The following is an 18,831-nucleotide window of genomic DNA, read 5'->3' on the forward strand; positions in this document are numbered from 1 at the left end:
TTGGAATAAATTTGGTGAGTTTTTTGCTCTTTTTTATTGTTCATTAATGCAGAGTTTAACTGTACAAATAACCTGGCTCAAATTGAAGATTAAATTTTGCCCCTTGTTTGTATTTGATTATTTAAATAGTAAATTACAGTCCTCTGGTACCTCTAGCCTGAGCTTTGTTCAGAACACTTTCCGACTCGATTTTTTCTGTTTAAATTGTATCTGAAGCCTGATAATCGGGGATCTAAAATCAACTTTGCATAGATGGGGCGGAGCTCCTGAAATTTTCACAGATATGGCACTTGTGGCAGTTGATAGAGCTTATCAATGACTATTTTAGGTATAAATTTAGTCAAAATCGTTGAAGCCGTTTTCGAGAAAATCGTGAAAAACCCTGTTTTTGACAACATTTTCTCCATTTTCGCCGCCATCTTGAATTGCATTTGATCGAAATTGTTCTTGTCGGATCCTTATATTGTAAGGACCTTAAGTTCCAAATTTCAAGTCATTCCATCAATTGGGAGATAAGATATCGTGTACACAGACGCACATACACTCATACACACACACACCTACAGACCAATACCCAAAAACCACTTTTTTGGACTCAGGGGACCTTGAAACGTATAGAAATTTAGTAATTGGGGTACCTTATTTTCTTTGGAAAGCAATACTTTCCTTACCTATGGTAATAGGGCAAGGAAAGTAAAAATTGATACTTGAATAGCTTCTGAAGCTTTTAAATCTGTGAATATTCATCCTAAACACCATCACTTAGCACATTCCAGTTGGTTTTCACAGGCTACCTACCTTTAAAATGATTACCTAAACAGGTTACCTATTAATTCATATTTGAAATTTGATACATTCATTAAAAAACTGAGCTATGTTATTATTGCCAACGTGGAAAAGAATAGAAGCTGACAAAACTAATTTTTCTAGACTTTTCACAATTCAATTGAATACAATTCCAATTTTATCCATTCTAAATTATACTCAATCAATTTCAATATGGATAAGGATTGTAATATTTTTCATATTCATGATAACCTACGCAATTTTAGACTGAAGTCTGTTAAAAAAAGTTATTTGTAATTATATTATTACTGAACTCTTTCCAAGTCAATTAATTACTCAAATCGATCGTTGGGATAGTTTCACACACATTCGGTTTAGTTCTATTCGTTCAGTTTTTGGTTTGTTTTCGACAGATTCCGATAAGTGTGAAACGGTAATTCAGTACCGTATAGAAACCGCATAGAACCGAACGCCCACTTGACACTAATAAATTGCATCAGGTTAAATTCGTTACTAGCGAGAATCTACTTTCACACACATTCGGTTCGGTTCGGTTTGCTTTCTGTTCGTTTTCGGCCAATTCCTATAAGTGTGAAACGGTGATTCGGTTTGAATTCGGTTCCAAATAGCAACCGCATAGCACCGAACGCCCCCTCGATACGAATAGGTTCTATCATATTCGAATTCGTTGCTAGGAAACAGGAAACAAAAACAAAGTCTTTCCCTCATGCTCGGTTTTTGTTTTTATTCTAACCTGATATCGTGATTTTCTGTTTCAAAATCTTTCATGTCAAAATCATATTGTCAATTATTATTCATTCCAGTTAGTTTTGTTAAAAAAATATGAAGATAAATTAAAACTCAGGGAAAATTTTTATTATTTTATTTCTCCATGAAAATTACATCAATCCATTAATGGAGAGAAGAGATGAAGGTTATGTAACATATGTCAAAACAAGAAAAAAAAATTCAATTTAAAAAATAATCACTATGACGTCCAAAATTAACGCTATCAAAAGAAACTATTCAGAGTTCACAATTTTGAATTAACTTGGAAATTTTGTAGATAAAGAGATCACATCTCACTATTTGAACACCAGCTGTTTTATTTCAATACCAGCATGAATATTGAGAAAATTCAAACACAGCTGTGTCTGAGAAGAAAATACCGAATTAGAACCGTACGAATTAAAACCTGATATATATGAAAGTCTCATTCGTTTTCGGCAACGAACCGAACCGAATGTAACCGAATGTGTGTGAAGATTCCGAGTTATCGTAGAGCAAGCATACAAAAGAAAATATAGTTAGTACTGGAAATTAAGTTTGCTCTTTTAACTAAAATTGAAAATCAAATTTTACTATGTAGAAATCTACATGTTTGCTGTTCGTTCAAGATGGCTTATTGATAAACGTTTTTCTATTCTATTCCTATACCAAGAATAGAATAATACATAGGCTACTAATAGTCCAGTCCAGGCAAATTGTTACAGATGAAACTTATACGCTATTATGTAAGCTTCAATTTTTTATTCGACAAATATTTCCGGAAGACGCATATTTTTCGAAATATATGCAAAAAACAAAATATAGTACTTTTAAACCACCCCCACTCCCTTAGCACAGGGGGTAGGGGTGAGGACTTTTGATATGTTTACCCCTTAACTATCCTTGAAAGATCTGCTGGGTCGAAAATTGTGTTCCAAACTTTTCCCTCAATAATCTTTCGTTGACTGGACTATAATTACATTTTGGGCGGGTTGCCTATACTGCCCTTTCTCCGAATAGCTAGGTCCATGTTACTATTGGCACGGAAGAAGGAAACCAGTGTTTCTCTACTCTACTACTCTACTATTCTACTCTACTACTCTACCAGTGTTTGGTATGGAGGAAGGTAGGAGAACAGTGTTGCCGAACATCTGACTTTCCATTGCCCTCTATGGAGGATGGCTGATGACCGGAAAATCTTATGTAAAATTAACTAATCATTCTTTAAAATGTTTGAATTCAGGGCTACTTTCTTGTATTTATAAAATAGAATAAATTATAGTACCCTTTAAAATTAATAAAACAAGAATACAAATTGTAACTACTAGTTTCGGTGATCACACCATCTTCAGATTATAAAAATAGATTTCCAATAAATGCTTACTAATAGTTTTGTTATTTTAAAATATAGAAATTTTCACAATATAAAAATTTAAAATTAACACAATATATTATCTAAATTATGGAAATTTATTGTTATAACCTGACGATGTTGTGATCACTGAAACTAGTAGTTACAATTTGTATTCTTGTTTCATTATTTTAAATGGTACTTCTATTTTATAAATAATCATTCTTGTGATAATCAATTATATTTCATTCGTCATGGAAAAATATTTTTCAATGATTAAATACGGTGATAAATTTCCATAATTGAGATAATATACAGAGTGATTCATAATTATGGTAAAATATTTTAATACGTGATAGTAGGGGTAAAAATAAGGAAAAAAGTTCATATAAACATACATCCATAAACGCTTCATTAGCGAGCTATACAGAGTAAAGGATTTCACCCGGAATTCAGTTCCTCTGGTGAAATACACCGATGCTGAATTGTTTGGGGACTAGTTTTTGAAAAACTTATGCTGGATTCATATGGAAAAATATCTGAAAAATTGAATAAAACTAGTCTGGAAGCTGTAGTGTGAGTAGTTTTTGAGAAAAAAGTTGAAATATGCAAAAAATCTAAGTGGAAAAACACAGACTTCTACGTTTGATGCCCAATAACTCCCTTTAATGACAAGTAAAGAAATAATTTTTCGCAGCAAAAATTGTAGAGAATTTAATTCTGAAAAGAATTATGTAAGCTGTGTTAACTAAATTTAAATAAAAGTTGAATAAAATGTATTCTTATGTAGTACATTACACCACAAAAATTTGCTGTTTTATGAGGAGAGAACTAATAACTCCTAAGTTGTAGCTGATTGCTAATAAAATATTTGGGTTTTTATGAAAAGTTTTCTATATGAAAGTAGCATATCTAAATGACGTTAAACTTATACCAAAAGACTAGTAGATTATGCCATTAAGCCTGGGAGGAAGCTCAAACAGAAGTAGATGATCTCCTATGATTCCTGCCCAAATGTTTACTGAAAACTGATGTTGTGGAAGATTAGGATTGATGGCATGAAGATTCTCAGCTGCCCAAATATGTTGGTTGTGGACGTTAACGATAGATGTTCTTGTAGAGTGTGCCTCGTCGGTAAATAAAACGGTTGTTAAAAAGTTTGAGTAAACAAGTTTTACTAAAAACTATCGGCAAATACCAGCACAGGGAAAACAGTCTCGTGGCAATAGAGTATGAACTTTCTGGATGTTGTATGGATGTAATTGTTGCTGTTGTAGTATCCCTCAAATAATGGATTGATTCACATTAAACTGCACTGATATTCAGCTGATAATTTCTTTTAAATATTTTCTTATTTAAAACATAATAAATCAGCTGTCTTGGAACAGCCGTAATTAAAATCCATGTTTAATTTGCAATCAGCTACAACCTATGAGTTATTAGTTCTCTCCTCGTAAAACAGCAAATTTTTGTGGTGTAATATACTACATAAGAATACATTTTATTCAACTTTTATTTGAATTTAGTTTACACAGCTTACATAATTCTTTTCAGAATTAAATTCTCTACAATTTTTATTGCGAAAAATTATTTGTTTACTGGTCATTAAAGAAAGTTATTGGGCATTAAACGAAGAAGTCTATGTTTTTCTACTTAGATTTTTTGCATATTTCAACTTTTTTCTCAAAAAAAGGGTTATGAATCCAGCATAAGTTTTTCAAAAACTAGTCCCCAAACAATTCAGCATCGGTATATTTCACCAGAGGAACTGAATTCCGGGCTAAATCTTCCACCCTGTATAGCTCGCTAATGAAGCGTTTATGGATATATTTTTATATGAACTTTTTTTCTTATTTTTACCTCTACTATCACGTATTAAAATATTTTACCATAATTATGAACCACCCTGTATTGTGTAAATTTTATATTTCCATATTGTTAAGAAACGATCTGGCAACGTTGCGGAGCTGGAAAAGGCTAGCTTTATCTGTTTTGTCAAATGATAGACAAGGATAGCAAAAAACCAAAGTTAATAAATTAGTGCCATTATAACGAGGACCTCACTAAAGCCACATACCATTTTTTTTTTTTTTTTGGTCCTTGAATGATTGGTACCTAGGTAGTTTAATATTCTTCTAAACATAATGGATTGCTAGAATGTCTTCATGTCAAATACCAGATGAAGAGGCATGTCTTTGATTGGCAGCGGTGAGATATTTTGAAGCGGGCGGTGAGTGGCCAGCTTGTGCTCTATTCTGAATTGAACCGATCAGCGATGCCATCAAGCATAATCGTCATTTCTAAACATTTATGAGCAATAATCAAGTCAAATGACAGATTCTGAAAATTTTGTTCAATAAAATTAAAATCTAACAATGAATTTTAAGAAACACGTGTAATAATCTAAAGAATTGAATCTATCTTTTCTTTTCTTCTTCTTCATCAAACAGCAAGTGTTTGAACATTGGCATAAACGGAGAATTCATATTACCAATAACAATTTCCAGCCTCGTAGCCAGAGTATTATCGATGAAAACTCGCTCGTGGAGGTTACTCAAAATAATACCACCAGCAGATGAATCTGGCAAATGCGTGTCGTCGATTTTCATTGAGATTTTGTTGCCAGTTATTCTCTTGAATTCATTCGAAGTACTCTCGATGATGCTGTGCAACAGTGAATGATCCTTCTTGCGAACTTTCACTTTTATATCAGACTCCATCATCTGAGACATGGAGAACGTATAACATTATCAAAATTGAAATAATTATATACTTTTAGAATGAGGCCTAGTTGTAATGTAGCCAATTATTTGCCATAAATTTCCACAATCCGAGAGACCAAATTGTTTTAAGAAATAGAAGTATCGACGACGGTCGAAATGGACAAAACAGAAATGATTTGGTGCACTAATAAATCCATTAAGTGAATTAGAAATTGAAGAGATTGGAATTAAATTCAAATAAGAAAATACTAATCGAATGCACTGTCCTGAAAAATGGTGTCTCGAATACAGCTGGGTAGAACACCACCTCCGTAAACAAAGCCATAGTGCAGCACAAGTAGGGCTCCTACACCAATAAAAACACTAGCTGATATAGATCAGCTGAAATCAACAAATTGTTATTGGTGTTGGAGTCCTACCTGTGCTGAAGTCACCAGAATGCACTATATGACTTTGTTTACGGAGGTACGGTAGAGGGTAGAACCGGACTCGTTCATCTGTTGTAGATAGTTGCAGGTCCCGTCCTCGTAACCAACTGCCATGAGACACACATTTTTCCAGTCCAATTTCATTTGTCACGAATTTCCACCGTCGCCAAAACTATTTTTAAACAATAAGGTCTCTCAGATTGTTAAAATGTATGGCAAATAACCTGCTACATTACATAGTCAATTTATAAAATTATTTTAGAGAGTATCAATACATCATAACACTAATGATGTGTATAGTAGAGAATAATGCGTCTGAAGAAATAAATGAGTAGGCCTACCATATATGTTAGAAATGATTTAAGAGAATATCATTTCATTCAGGAGTTGGAAACATCAATATTGATATCAGAGGTGTCATTTATAATCAATGAGTAAAAATCTGGGAATGATGAAACAGCTTTTGTTTTGAACTATTTTACCACACTACAGTCTAATTTTTAAATAATAGTTATTAAAAAACTAGTACTCATGTGCAAAGTGGAGCGCTTTGGGAATTTCTAAAAATCATTTTGAACACATTTTAAAAATCCGAAAGCACTCCACACGTGAGTACTTGTTTTTAATAACTATTATTTAAAAATTAGACTGTAGTGTCATCAAAATAAGTGAAAACGAATTAATAGCTTGCAGTTCATCATGGATAGTGAGATAGATGTGCATGAAACTTTTGTTTCGACAATTCTACAAAAAACAGAATATACAAATTACTACGCCTCCTTCAGCTATTACAACATAAAAATTCCATTAATTTAATTGCGGTTGGTAGGCTAAGTCAATATTAAATTCAGAGAATAAGATTTAAATAGTCTAGTCTAGAAGTGGTGTATGGTATGGAGGTGGCACCGACTTATGTCACTCTCTATATAAAAATAAGGTCAAATGCAAACCACGTCTCTTCTGTTTAGATTGGACCGTATATAATTGTGTTAGGAGTGGTGTGGAAGTGACAAAAGCTTGTGCCACGTCCGCGTCACTTATGTATGAATTGAGCCTTGGATTCATAAAATATTTAATTTTGTGTTTTTGTGCCTGATGGTGAGTCATCATTCTCATCAATTTTCCTAATAATCATTCAGTCCTGGCAACGAATGCTCAAGAGAAGGTATAGAGGGAGAAGTTGGAACACAATTTTTGACCGCGCAGCTCTTTCAAGGATAGTAAGGGGGTAAACATATCAACAGTCCTCACTCCTGTGCTAAGGGGTTGGGGGGGGGGGTTTGAAAGTTCAATATTTTAGTTTCTTGCTTATAAATCTCGAACAATATGCGTCTATCGGAAATTTATGTTTACAAATTGGCCTATAAGTTTCATCTGTAACATTTTTCTATATTTCTCATAGTTTTCTAGGTATGAGCTCTCAAAGGATTATCATTTTGAAGAAAAAACATTCTGACTCAGATTTTTTCTTATTTTCGGCCTTTCAACTTATTAAATATTGATTGAAAAAATCCGTACCAATCATGAGCTAGTAGAGTATCATATTATTCTCTTCAATTTCGTGTATAATTTCATTATTTTACGCATCTCCCTAAATTTTTTCAGCCGTGATGGTGTTGAGTGTATATTGAAAAATGTTAAAGATAAAACTTGTAGGCTAATTTGTTAACTTTAATTTTGTATTTGGAGAAATCCCCGAGACACGCATATTGTTCGAGATATAAAAAAAAACGAAATTTAGTAATTTAAAACCACCATCATCCCCTTAGCACAGGGGGGTAGGAGTGACGACTTCACTTCTATAATCTTTCGTTGACTGGACTTATAATAAATTAAGTATGTAGTAAAAGCTGGGAGTAGAGCAGTTTTGGGCTAGGCCTATTGCTCTCTCCTCGGTCATATGTAGATATGATTTCTAATTAATTATTGTATTGATAAATGGATGGATAAATTATGGCACATCATAATTATTATAGGAGTATTATTCTGTGTATAGAGTGAAGACTATTAGAAGAATAAATAGAAGACTATTTATTCCTTGACAAAAAATAAGCTATGACTACCGGTTTATGAAAAACTGTCTTACCGTGAGAGCACTTCTGAGAAGTAATTCTTCCATTATTTTTTTATACCGATGCCTTTGAGATTCTTTATTGGAACAATCTTCAATCGTGTGACGAGCTTTGTTTATAATCTCAAGGATAATATTTTTTTGAGCTTCCAAATATCCAATTTTTGACCTTAACTTCGATCTTGAACTCTCCCTAGAAGAGGGAGAATAACCAAAATAATACTATTTTTAAATCTTTGAGGACTTACAAAAGCATGAGTACGGTACCGACTGTACTGATAATTGCAAATGAGAACTGCCATCACATAAATCACCAACTAATGATGCATAATATTAAACAGTATTGATTCCTCATGTTTAATAAATTCGATATATTAATTTTGGATACGGTACCGTACAGTTATTTTACTTCAGTAGAATATGGTATTAATTATTAATATGGTAATGTTTTATAGCACTTGGTACCGTCCTTGAAGTATTTTTATTCATTTGAGTATTATCATTAAGTAGCATTAGAATACTTGAACAGCAATTGAATGGAAAATGAAAAATCTCAACAATCGTTGTAAAACTTACGCTTTTAAAGTTCTTGTTAACTTTTCCTCCTGGCGATTATAAAAATGCTCTAGTTTGATAATTTCCGTATCTCTGATTTTTGTTTTTTCTATTTCAAATTCCTCCTGTGACTTCACCTCAATTTCCTCGACCTTTTCCCATCCATCCTGCTCTATGTATTCAACCATACTCTGCAATACAATTGTTCAATCTTACCTTGTGTTCATCGTCCAGTCAATATAAACATGATAAAGAGGGTGTGCTTGCAATCTATATTGTACCTTTGATTTCTCAATATAGGCTATTGCTTGGATACAATAAGAGACGCCCAGAACCAAAGTTTTCAAGCAAAATTTGCTTGTTCTAGATGTAGTATAGGGTAGCACAAAACCTCGTATTCTTTGTTTATTTTCCAGCTATTTCCGCCAAATTCAGTAATCGAACAGAAAAATTTGCTTTTGCAATTTCTTCTACTGTTTATGAAATTATGAATTAACTAAGATCATTCGGAACTCTCTATCTTCAATGAGTATTAAGTTACAATTTTTCAAAAATGAGTAAAATTTAAAGAAAAAATCAATTCTGATGAATTTCAGTTTTTGATGAACAATATATCATCCAATTGCTACCCTTTATCTAGCACAAGCAAATTTTTCATAAAAAAATTGGGTTTGAAGTTCTCTTATGTATTCAAACAATATATTAGAAAATCAGAGCTACAATATAGATTGCAAGTACCAATGCATTATAACTTAGTGACTGTCTATTAATTTTAGGTAATTTTTTAACGTAATAAAATGAAATTGATAGGCAGTTGAAGAGGAATATGAAGCTAGACAATGAGTCAAATTGTTAGTTTTATAATATAAGAATTATAATACTTATCTCCCTAGAATTTAACTATTAAAATACCATAATATGAATAAAAAATTAATCATTGACAGAGTATTAACAAAGCAATATGTATCAAGAATGTCGATATATTAAAAAAAAACAATTCGTTATGATTATTAATGATATACCGTAGTATATGTTACTACAATATCAGACAATTATTGATACAAGAAAGGAATACTTTAATTAAGTTACCTTGATATCATGTATTGATTGATCTTTCTTTGATGCCATTGCTTGTGACAAACTGATTGTGCTTTGTAGAGTTTGTCCGCTACAATCATATGGGACTTATATTTTTTAGGAGAGAAAATCCTTGGCAATTAAAGGTCAACTACCTACAGAAACATACACTAATATTGGAAAATGCATCATTTTATATTACCCACAAATACATTAGAACACAAGAATTGTTTTTACCACTACTAAGGTTATAAGAGTTGAGTAAACACACTTTGAATCAGCTGAACTAATTTTGAAAAAGGATTGATGCAAACAAGTATAAAAGTAATGTAGATTAATAAAACCAAATCTACAATAATTCAATACACCTAGTGTCGTTTGCACAAGAACAAGTTAAAATTAAATTGTGATTAATTTTACGAGAACCGTGAGAGGCTTTTCTGATTGGTTCTCGTAAAGTTAATTACGATTAAAATCTGAGCGGCTTTTTTTGAGAAAGCCTTCTCTGATTGGTTCTCGTTAACTTAATCACGATCAACCGGAATTGAAATTCAACCGGATTTTGTGCAACCGGGCCCTAGTGTTCAACAAAGATTCAACGTCTTTAAAAGCTGTGCAAAGGCTAAACTTTCTACTGGTGATATTTTTCAAAGTTTTTTGATTTGTATAATACATAAAGCTATCAAAATGAAAAAAATTCTCAGGAAAACATTTTTTTCCGATCATAACTTTTTGAGATATGAGCGCCTAAAGTTTAAAATTTTTAGGACAGAACATTTCAAAAATTGATTCGGTAAGAGATAAATCCATGAGATCTAGAGGATAAATTATTCATGGTATTTTTGATATAGTAAAACAAAATAGAAATATAGATTTTTGAGAAAGTTATTCAATTTACCAAAAATAAATCACAAAAAGTTATTTTATATCATTCTTAGTAAATTGAATAACTTTCTCAAAAATTGATATCTTCAGAAAAATTTTGTTATACTAGATCAACAATACCATGAAGAATCTATCCTTTAAATCTCATGGATTCATCTCTTACCGAATTTGAAATGTTCTGTCCCAGAAATTTAAACTTTAGACGCGCATATCTCAAAAAGTAATGATCGGAAGAAATATAATGTATTCGTGAGAAAACTTTTTCATTTTGATAGCTTTATTATACAAATCGCAAAACTTTGAAAAATATCACCAGTAGAAAGTTTATTAAATTTCTAGCTTTTGCACAGCTAGTCCAGAGAATAAATACATAAAAAAGGGGGTGTGCTTGCAATTTATATTGTAGTTCTGATTTTTTAATATATTATTTGGGTACATAAGAGAAGTCCAGAACCAATTTCTTCATGCAAAATTTCCTTGTGCTGGATACAGAGTGGATCAAAAACCTCGTATTTTCGTATAAGAATCACCCGTTAGATGCACTTCATTTTAGTATTTCCTAGTGGAGAGGCGCGCTTAAGGACACCTCATGGATCAAAATTTCAAACTTCTGACACAATGCTCAGATTTCATCGTACTACAATTCTTTCTTCTCGGCTTGGCAAGGCGGTTCAAAATCATGCATCATAAGTCGAATTCGGTCGATAAATGAAAAACTTATTGTTAAGTGTACTTAAGTTCATATTCCAATACTGGCCATTTTTTGATCGAATTTGACTTATGATGCATGATTTTGAACCGCCTTGGCGAGCCGAGAAGAATGAAGTGTAGTACGATGAAATCTGAGCATTGTGTCAAAAGTTATAAGTGTTTGAAAATTGATCCTTGAGGTGTCCTTAAGCGCGCCTCTCCACTACGAAATACTGAAATGAAGTGCATCTAACGGGTGATTCTTATAGAACATTACCTCATGAACTTAATATGTCATTGTGCGAAATATCAATGTGAGGACAATGTAGTTGGTGATGATGGTTGAAGCTGAAAATTAGGTGTTTTTCACAATACAAGGAGCATTGTTGTCAGGTTTACCTGGAAATCTATATGAGATAGAGCGCTCTACCTGATCTCACATTGTAGAGGACAAAAATACGCCCAGAGGGATTTTGAATTATACATCTAAATGGTAACAATCGGAAGATATTTTTGATCAAAAATTAAAACTTATCAAAATTGATTTTTTCTTCAAATTTCACTCATTTTTGAAAAATCATAACTCAGTATACATTGGAGATAGAGAGTTCCGAATGATCTTATTTCATTTATAATTTTGTAATCTAAAAAAAAGACGGGAGAAAGTTTTCTGTCCGATTACGAGATTTGGCAGAAATAGCTGAAAACTGGAAAATGAGCTGAAAATACGAGGTTTTTGGGCCACTCCGTATCTAGCACAAGGAAATTTTGCATGAAGAAATTGGTTCTGGACTTCTCTTATGAACCCAAATAATATATTAAAAAATCAGAACTACAATATAAATTGCATGCACCAATATAATTTATATAGTGACTGGACTAAGCCTTAATGTCTGCTTGATCTTGTTCTTATTCATGGACAGAGATTCATATCCAATTCTAATCCTAAAAAAATTAGGACAATTGCTTTTTACTTTAAAAAATGAATCAATAATTAGATAAACTTCACCAAGTTTACACATTTTCAAAAATATTTAGGAAGTATTATTTTAAATGTGAGAGCTCATTTGCCTGCAACATTGAATAACAATAATAATGATAGTTGGCCTCTACATCTCCCCTTACAGCCAACCCGTTCCACCACATGGCGCCAAGTGTCTGCTTGAGTAGCCTATGCTTAGGCTATTTTTATGTGCAATAGGAAGCCTCAAGCATTTGTATATTGCAACAGTCAATAATAGTAATAATTAATTATTATTACGGATTTATAATTTTCATCAGTATCAATTAATAAACGTTTGCCAGTCTGTCTTCCTGCAGTGATTTAATTATTTTTCTGAATAAATTGGAAGCTTCAAAGAAATCATTTGTACTGGCCACAGGCCAATCGGTTGCCGATTGTAATACATCTTTGAAGTGGCCATGTATAGGCATGAAACTGGTGAAAATTCCTCAAATTGCGTGTGGGCACCACAATTACCAATTTTCAGGTTTCCATGTTAGCATTTGTGCAAATAAATAATCATTTTGTGAGAAATAAAATAACTTTCTCTCTACGCCACTTCAAAGTCTCGAAATAGACTTCTCGACAAAGTATTGGATTAGTACTTTATCCAATATTTTTTTTTTTCAAGAAAATCCGTTGAAAACTGTAGATATGATGTGCTTTAAAAAATAAAGCTAGGCACACACAAGTTAGTCAAGACAAGAAAAGACATGATCAGACACAATACTTTACATATAGTTGCTTATAACGCAACACACACTGATTAGTCATGGCAATTAGACATGTCTTCATAAGAAACTATGACTGTAAAGTATTGTGTCTGATCATGTATTGTATAACTGGTGTGTGCCTAGCCTAATGCATAATTTGTTTGATCTTAAATTGATTTCATGGGATTGAATTGATGCCCTGACTCTGACTGCTTTCGGCCAACTTTTAATACTAGCGTAACAAAACATCAAGTTATAATATTTTCTAGACATTTCTTCTTTGATTTTGTTTCCTTGAGCTATTTTTATTGCACATTTATTGATTACAGTCTTCTCATTCATCATAATTTCCAATTCCAATAAGAATTGGAAAAAAATCGATGGAGAAAAAATAGCAATTTTTCGAATTTATTTCATCTCTGAGGATGAACAAAAATGTGGAGTTGAAACGGTATTTTAAAGCAAAATTTTTTTTTTGGATCTTGAACCCTACCCAAGACTTGGTAGCCAATAGAGATAATATCATTTATTTTTTTCTAATCTGAAAAAGAGAGTGACAGAGGTTTTAAAGATAAATCATTTTTTAGATTAATCGAAATGTGAGCAGTACTTTTATTTCCAAAGTAATCAAACTTAAATCATCAAAAAACAATGACTACACGAACTTATAGCTTTCAACCACTTTCGTACGAAGACAGTGATTTATTGGTGTGAGTATAATATACATTATTTTAGGATGGACTAGACAGTATATTGTTCACATTATAATGATACAATGCACATCAGATTTACACAATAAGAGATACAAGATAAGATTCTGAAAGAAAACATATTCAATTAAACAAGAGTTTGTATACATCTAAATGTACTGTATAGAATAAATTGTTAATCTAAGTGAAAAAGAATATTCACTTTTAATTCTATAATGGAACCTTGTAAAGGTCGAAAGTGAGGAATGAATTGAAAGTGCTTGACAATAAATTTACGTAATATAATAAATAACATTTAAAATCTATTGATTTTCAGAAAAAAAAAACATTTCTCCTATATCTGAGCGTTGCAAAAAATGATTTCTGTTTAACTTTGAACAGGTTTTTAGTTTTGTTGATTGATAAAAGTGGTTCTTAAAGAAAATATATGTTTATGTGTTCACGATTGCACAAGCATTTTTGCAATAGTTTGGACAAGTTATAAAGAAATAATGGAACGTTTCTTACGACTGCTAAAACTTGAGAAAACATTGACATTAATACACATCAGAAGCGAATTCCTTCTTTTAAGATAGAGGGAATGCATTTCTCTTATATTTTTCATAGCAAAATTTTGAAGAATTCTAATAATAAAATATTTCATCTGATTTAATAGTTTACTCAATGAATTAGACAATCTTTGTAAATAATTGATTAGAACATTTACTAGAAAGGCGAAATATTTATAGGATTGCAGAATTGTTAAAAAACGTAGTCATTATTTAATCAGGGTTCCAGAAGAGCAGTTTACATACTGCTTACTTATTGAGCAAATAACATAACACTTGGCTGATAAAATTCAAGTTATTTTTGATCAAAAGTCTCAAAATGGCACAAGTGAAGATCTTTCAAGTCAAGAACATCTTTCTTGTGCATATTTTATAACAATAGGCCTACACTTTGAATCGAATGGACATTTTCAATACAAGATTTTTTATCAAGTTGTTAATAGAAGTTGTGTCAAGTTGAGAAAATAATAACAATCCTCAAAAACAATTAAATAATAGCTTGAGTTTAAATATAACCTCTCAGAATTTATGAGTCTCATAAATTTCATCTCATTCTTGTAACATTTTATTCGAATATAAATGGTATGAAATGGTATTTCATATGAATATATGAATCAAGGTGTTGAATTAATAGAGAGAAATACAAAATAATCAGCTCATCCTTCAACAGTAATTTGTGTTGTATAATACTGTGTTGTACACAGTATTTTGTGTTGAATTAATAGAGAGAAATACAAAATAATCAGCACATCCTTCAACAGTAATTATGGTGAGAAGCTTTAGACATCATATAAAATATGAATAGGAAAGTTCATACAATACTAGAGGGTTCAAACTTTCAGTAATCTAATACATACCATTTATGTATTTAAAACGAATCGACAGTATACGGTATACTAGGTTGAAACAAAGATAATATAAACAGCTGGATAAAACCGCTGAACAAAGGTTGTTGAAATTAGCTACAAGTTTCTCAAAAATTTGACCAAACTATATTCGAAAAAATAATCTCTCATTTTATACAGAATCTGATAAACAGACATTAGAAGCATTATGCAAGTATTGCAATTGTTGGGAAATGAACATTTGAACAATAATTCAAATATACGAGAATAGATTCTAAAAGTACTTCTCTTTACAACACCGCAAGATACTAGAAACAGAAAGCATTCAAATTTTCGAATAAGTAGTGATAATTTTTTTAAATTTTTATGGAAGACGCAATCACGTTTCTGAGACCATCAATATTATTTGTTATAACGGAAAGAATATTTATTAGCAGATATATTAATATTTAAGGGAATTAATTAGTGGTTCAGGGGAACATGACATTTTTGTATTCTTGTGCAATGCGAAATGTAGTAATTTAAATGACTAACTTCTAAAGTTGTAATTATTTGTTCGCTCTAAATGAATGTAACAAAAATATGAATCAGTAAAGATTTTGGATTGAAGCAATCAATAAATCAAATTCAGTTATACCTTTTTGAAATCAGTAATGATGTCAAGAGTTGAATAGACCAGCAACAGTTCTAGTCGGGTGGCGACCACTGAGAATGGAGAACATTGCCAATATTAATATTTTTGTAATTGGTTGAATTTTGTTACCGACTCAGCTTGGATTCGAGTTCTTCACATATTATTTCAACAGTCGACATTTTCAACAGTCAGTAATTCCAACCTATCTAGACACAGGGCACTAAGTAAGATACAAATTGATTCAATTCAAGAACTTGTAGATTTACTAAAATTTAGTGTCTTACTATGTATTTTTGAATTTGAGATTTGTATAATTGAATATGTTGATATTGAATTGTGTATGCTGACAATAAATTCTCAGGTGAATAAATACATTAATTAATTTAAAAAAATACAAAAGAATGAAAATGCAAATAAATAAATTGAATTTGAAGATATCAATAATTTTTCTAGCTCTCAGATAAATTGCATACAATTTGATAAACAAATTAACATTGATGGCACAAAAACATGTAAATCATTGTATCTTCTTATAATTATAATAATAATTTTGGGAGAAATATCAAATACTTACATCCAAATATTTTTTCTTAAATATGAGACTATGGTTTAGTAGTATCGATAAATTAATATTCAGTAGTATTTAATCAAGTCTATACATAATTTATAAATAGCATTCTAGACAATCTCAATATCCTAATATAGAAAAACAATTACTTATTTTCATAATAAAGTCGATAATTGAAAAACAAAAGTACAATCATATTTATTTTTAATAGAGTATTCACTCAGCATTTAAACAAATCATAAAATTTAACATACATGACTAGGCAGTACATTGAATCGACTATTATTTATTTATAATTAACAGTCTGTGCTTCAATCAGTGTTTTTTTACATAATTTGAATTAAGATTCAAATAAAATTGAATTATTCTATTCATCCTAAATTCAAATTAAAAATTAACTAAGCATGCTATTTACATTGCAACTGACCAGCAGCAGCATGCCAGAGTGACGACAGCACTTCTAGTTTCACTTTTATACGAATTATTTACAACAGAAAATATTGTTCAATAGACGATTATCCACAAATGTTCAGTGTTAATAAATTATACACAAGTTCAGAGTAAAAACAACATTGTTGAAATGTGTACTGGCTAATACAGTAGTAGAGTCTAATATTTATACATCTGTATGAAACCATTATTTAGTACAAGTCTAATCACACTATATTTAAAAACAATTTATTATCGATTATTTAAAAAATAAAAACGCTCAGCTATTCTCAATTAAAAAACATCAATAAGCAAATTGCACCAACAGTTTCATAAACTTATATACTTAATGACGATTATCAAATAGATTATAATTATTTCTGATTTCGAGGATGTTCATGATTTTCAATTTCTAAACAAATGTCTTGAATATAAACAATAAATATTATGAGTAGATGCAGACCACGTAATTGATAAGTTTATTTTGATTTGAGTATTCTGGTATTGGAAAAATACATATATTTCCGTTATGTTATAACAAAGACTTCTCTATGTAAATATTTTTGAGACTATAAGTATCAATATTTTAATTCCCTGTAGTGTCAGCGTGCTTATGTAAGCATAAATCAAACCTAGGTAGATTAGATGCAAGATGCAGAATTGATTTAGATTGATGAATTGAACCAGTATCGTCAAAGGCACAGGACATTTCAACAATATTATTATTTAATTAATTACATCCTAAATACACGAATCACACACAATTCATAATTTGACTTATAATGATTATATAATATATTTACATAATGATAACTATGTTCAATTTCAATATACATCATATTATTTAAATACATAGAGCCGTAATATACGGGTACATACATACATTTATTCAACTTGTGTTTTCATACGAAATGGAACTAAATCTCATTTATGTGGTCAACTTTGACTTATAACATAAATGTTTTCAATTAATATCAATCAGAGTTGAATAATTATCTTGGACGATGTATTCAAGAGATTTTTTTCTTGTTTTTGAATTTGAAATGAACGTATATTGGTGGTTTATTCTTTTTTAACCTGAATTGAGCTTGAATTCAAATAATTTAATATATAAACAAGAAGAAAATGAGGTGGAAATGGCAGTTGAAACTTTCAGATCATATTTTTCCAAGAACAAACTTCAGCTTATTCAATTTGTATTATCTTATTGGATTAGGATGGATCATAAAGTCTGAGGCGATTGAAAGATTTTCCAGTCTTTTCACAAAGATCTTTTCACTCTTCGACTTTTCACAAAGTAAATCAAAGTGATTGATTTTTAAAGTTGGACAAAGAGCAAAATTCAGATGATCACTCATGATGTTAAGCTGGGTTTTCGTTTGTGCGTAAATGCCGATGTCGACCACGACAGGGTGAGCATTTCAGATTCGGTGGATTTCAATTTGTCTAAATAACCTGGAAGATCAGCTTCAATTATGTTCTATGGGGGAGGTTGAGTATATACTTTTTTATACCTTTAAATGGCAATATGTTGATATTATTCGAAATGTTTTGATTCTTGAATAATAAACACAAAAATCTGGTGTGGCACACTCACACAACTTTCCTTGCCGTTATGAAAATTGATCACCTGAAGCTAGTGTTCCTGCGCATCTCAAGTCTACTATTCAAAGATTTGAGCCAGCTGGTGACAGGGCAATAACGCTGGAGTCACACGAGGTCTGCTATCTCTTCATAGTGAATCATTTTAATAGAATCAACAGTTGCCAACAGTTTGCAATTTAATTATCACATTTTCTCGAATTTCAAGATTATTTTCAATTTTAGGTGAAAATGTTACTAAATATTAATTGCAGAGATTTTCATGCTCAATCTTTTCCACTTAAATTTTTTTGTTTAAATTGTATATGAAGGCTGATAATTGAGAATCTAAAATCAAGCTTTGAATAGATGGGGCGGAGCTCCTGAAATTTTTACAGATATAGGACTTGTTGCAGTTGATAGAGCTTATCAATGACTATTTCAGGTATGAATTTAATCAAAATCG

General features: G+C 31.1%; 1 protein-coding gene across 1 annotated transcript; it reads right to left on the reverse strand.

Annotated features, from left to right (window-relative positions):
• Positions 1-5,236: 5,236 nt before the first annotated feature.
• Positions 5,237-10,166, reverse strand: LOC111046646 (V-type proton ATPase subunit E). The gene is made up of 4 exons (XM_022332235.2): positions 9,772-10,166; positions 8,704-8,873; positions 8,143-8,320; positions 5,237-5,628 (listed from the first exon to the last, which is right to left on the reverse strand). The coding sequence occupies exons 1-4, from the start codon at positions 9,808-9,810 to the stop codon at positions 5,323-5,325; spliced, it is 693 nt and encodes a 230-aa protein (XP_022187927.1). The 5' UTR covers positions 9,811-10,166; the 3' UTR covers positions 5,237-5,322.
• Positions 10,167-18,831: the final 8,665 nt, after the last annotated feature.

Source organism: Nilaparvata lugens, chromosome 7 (assembly GCF_014356525.2).
Source record: "Nilaparvata lugens isolate BPH chromosome 7, ASM1435652v1, whole genome shotgun sequence".
Lineage (NCBI taxonomy): Eukaryota > Metazoa > Arthropoda > Insecta > Hemiptera > Delphacidae > Nilaparvata > Nilaparvata lugens.

What these genes read in the sequence shown, in the direction of transcription:
- LOC111046646 (XM_022332235.2), bottom strand. Translation starts at nt 9,810, where the DNA reads ATGGCATCAAAGAAAGATCAATCAATACATGATATCAAG. An exon ending in AATCAATACATGATATCAAG is followed by an intron (nt 8,874 to 9,771) that starts GTAACTTAATTA and finishes ATTGTATTGCAG; the next exon opens with AGTATGGTTGAATACATAGA. An exon ending in TTAACAAGAACTTTAAAAGC is followed by an intron (nt 8,321 to 8,703) that starts GTAAGTTTTACA and finishes TCCCTCTTCTAG; the next exon opens with GGAGAGTTCAAGATCGAAGT.